This window comes from Sinocyclocheilus rhinocerous, unplaced genomic scaffold, assembly GCF_001515625.1.
Source record: "Sinocyclocheilus rhinocerous isolate Xijiao unplaced genomic scaffold, SAMN03320098_v1.1 scaffold433, whole genome shotgun sequence".
Classification (NCBI taxonomy): Eukaryota; Metazoa; Chordata; class Actinopteri; order Cypriniformes; family Cyprinidae; genus Sinocyclocheilus; species Sinocyclocheilus rhinocerous.
The window spans coordinates 152,201-155,798 of record NW_015627897.1 but is presented as its reverse complement, the minus strand read 5'-3'; the positions used below and the strand labels follow the sequence as shown (position 1 = coordinate 155,798).

The following is a 3,598-nucleotide window of genomic DNA, read 5'->3' as shown; positions in this document are numbered from 1 at the left end:
CTTTAAATTACTACTTTAAAACAAAATAATTAAAATCGAAAACAAAAACTCTTTCATTATGTAAACCGCAAAGATGCATTTCTCTCTAAAGGCACGTCCAACGAGGAGATGGCGAGTCATTTTTTAATCACCATCTAAACTATAAAAATAAGGAAAAGCCTTAAACAGGCCTAACAAATACTAAACAAAAATTATTTTTTCTGATTTTTATGTTGCTCTGCTCTAAATACCTTAAAATTTAAAGGAATTGCTGCAACGCAATTTTGTCTGATATGTGAATTATTTATTATATTTATTAGGTACTGATTTTAGTTGGTCTAAATTAAGTAGGTTAGGCACAAATTTGCTTATATGGGTTCCCTTCTAGACACGAGCGCTGTGTGTTTGTATGTGCTTCATAACCGTGCACCCCAGGGGGCCCGTAGTAATAGCCTGCACTGGGGCCCGTCACTGGCCCGTCACCGCCACTGGCCCAATCCCAAAATTATTACATTTCTGAATGTGGTAACAGCTTTGGCATTAAACAGGAATTTTTGTTTAAAAAAAAAAACACTCTGCAGTCCAGGAGGGTTATGAATATGTGTGTGTTGCAAGTAAGCTATAAGGAAGTATTTTTATAAAGGACAGGGCAAAAATGTTCTTGTCAAGCTCAGGCACAAAACCTTAATTATTGATTGCACTGTAGGTATTGACAGTCATGTAATTTTTAGTGCTTTTTAAAATCCATGGCATTTTAAAAAATGAGTTTAGATGAGATTGTCAACTTTTGATGTAGCCTACTGATTTCTGTAACTTCATCAAAGGATATAATGTTTTGAGATAATATACCTCAACACAGCAAAACTAATCAAAACCATTGTTAATACTACTGAATTCTATTTATTATAGATAAAAATGAAAAAATGACAACATCTGCGCAAACAAAAGTAGCTTAATTATTTAAAATGTCCCCATGTTCATCTAAATGTGATATTAATAAAATGTTTTGATGAAACTAATTCATATTTAAATAATGAGTCTGTGTTTATTTAATAATGCATGCGACAATGTGGACGAGTCAATGTACCGTAAAACAGGATCGACCCAGAAAACTCAAATTCCCAGAATGCAACATTCTTCTGACGAGCTACTGACTAAGGAAGTGGCCTTTTACTAATTTCTTTTTTAATTATGATGATTGTATGGCGTTAGACGGGTTAATTGTCTCTTTTTTTATTGTTTTGATCGCGCATGTTTAATTGCATCGTTCCGTTGATCTCTTGAACTGTATCGATTATTATCTGTCGCAGTCACGATGACAGTCACTGTGATCATCTGTAACTAATGAATGAACCGAAAACATCTGACCTATTATACCAGAAACTGGCATATTTAACTGTAGCCACTGTTAGTGTATGGATATTGGACGTACTTGAACAAAGATCCCGGAAGAATCGAAGGTAAATTGTTTAATTTGACGCTATTTAGCAGATCGCAACCGGTCGCTCGCGACAAAACGCGTTGAATACATGTGCTGTTAGAGGACAGGCGTTAAAGTAATATAAAATAAACTATATAACCACTCTCCATCGTCATGGATTACATACACACGGCCAGATCAGTGGAAGACCGTCTCTTGAGCTACAGAAAAGACGAGTCCGGATGGAAAACATGCAAGAAAACTGTAAGTATTCAACAGAACTGTGTCATTTTGTCATCTTTTGCAGTTGTTGGTCTATAAACAAACATTGTGTTTTATTTCTAGAATGATGTTGTGGTGTATTGGAGACCCTCTTGTGAATTCGCGGGATATGTGTAAGCATAAATTTGTAAATTACACTATGATCCTAAATTTGTCACCGTGACGTCATATGTGCTGACTTCTCGTGCTGGTGTTGTATAAATACTTTAATTAGTGAAACTCCTGTTACATAGCTATTATGTGAGAAATGTTATGCGCTCATAAAATTAGACATTATTCAGCCTGTGAGACTGAGATCAATACATATCCATACTCGTGCTGTCAGGGAATGAAAAAGAAATCATAAAGAGTCAAGGACATTTCTCTGTTGAAAATATGTTGCTTTAGTTATGCTTAGCTCTAAATATTTAACTGGTGTAATCACCAGCTCAGTCTTCAATTAGGGCTAGTTTTGAATACTTGAATTTGTAAAAAAAAAAAACATTGTTCAGCTCTTAAGTCTGGAAGACCTAAAGATTTGATCACGGCCTTGACAAACGTGATGATTTTTGTATAATGTACTGAAAATTAATTGTTTTGAAATATTTGCTTTGTTTATGGCATACATGGATGCTGCTTCTATTATAGACATTTTGATTCATTTCTTACTTTTATTAAGTTAAAAAAAAATCGTTTTAATTTTGTAAATAACAGTTTTAGTTTTTTTTTTCATTTGTTTTTAATTACATTTTTGTAAGAATGTGTGAAACAATATGTTTCCCAGAATTTCATTATTTTGGGCTTGTCCTCTTTTCAGAAAACTTCCCTTCTTAGATTAAACGGAACAAAACAAAGTTGCACCTTTACTAAAAACTTAATGAAACTTTGTGAACAAATTTGTATTTTTTAAACAAAAATATATGTACATATAAATGAAAGTCATATACATTTGAAAAGGTGAGAACCCTGTAATATTTCCTTAATAAACATTATATATAGTACAGTGATATTTTATACAACTATTAATTGTATTTACATTGACTTCTTATTTATATTCACATTATAATCTGCATATTTTACTTTTTTTTTTTCTCTAACTGTCATCGACATCGTGTGCAAACATCATGGCAGCATTGACATTAACCTTTGTCCCGTATGCATGAGCAGTGATTGTGTGTTCTTTGGGGCTTTTAGGTATAAGGGGGAGGGGATTGTCAATGGCAGTCCAGAGAAAGTGTGGGACTGCTTGAAACCTGAAATCAATGGACTACGTGTAAAATGGGATGCTAATATAAAAAAGTTTGAGCTGCTTGAGCAGGTGTCTTCGGTAAGAAAAACACAAATACACACCCATGTGAAAGGAGATCATTGTTGAGGTAAATCACATGACCTGACCAGTTCCTCTTTCAGCTAGGTGTAAGAAACAGTGTTTTATTTCAGAATTCTTATTTAAATTGCCAAAGATCGCTGATGGTAATTCTTATTTTAAAACAGTCTTTTGTATCCCAGTTTAATGTGCACAGTCAGCTATAAGTAAGCCATTTGTTGGCTAACATCCTGAAAAGTGTAAACACTGAGTGTATGGCACTTTGATATGTTTGGTTGAGTTTACAAATCAGCCCAAAAGCAACATTAGCCCCTATCGCACATACAGTCTTTACTGGTAAATTACCGTTAAGAGATCACGTGTGAACAGGACCTTTTCAAAAATACCGGAAATTCATTCTGGCAATTTACCGGTATGAGAAGTTGTAACATTACCAGTAATGCACTCTGTGTGAACGCAGCACAAGATTACCGCAGGGATTAAAGTTCCGTCGCTACGACGGATTTCTGTCAGTTCATAAAGACAGTCACTTGCTTCATTCCTGAATGATTCAGTCGTTCGAACGAATCAATTGAATGAATGATTCAGTGATAAAATCAGTGACTTGCCGC

At 34.4% G+C, this 3,598-nt stretch overlaps 1 protein-coding gene across 1 annotated transcript in view; it reads left to right on the top strand.

Moving 5' to 3' along the window:
• Positions 1–1,129: 1,129 nt before the first annotated feature.
• Positions 1,130–3,598, top strand: part of stard5 (StAR related lipid transfer domain containing 5) — a 10,759-nt gene continuing 8,290 nt past the window's right edge. Inside the window, exons 1-3 of the mRNA XM_016548372.1 lie at positions 1,130–1,663; positions 1,745–1,794; positions 2,855–2,987. Of these exons, the coding sequence (XP_016403858.1) occupies positions 1,574–1,663; positions 1,745–1,794; positions 2,855–2,987 (273 nt within the window). The 5' untranslated portion in view covers positions 1,130–1,573. The remainder of the gene's footprint in view (positions 1,664–1,744; positions 1,795–2,854; positions 2,988–3,598) is intronic.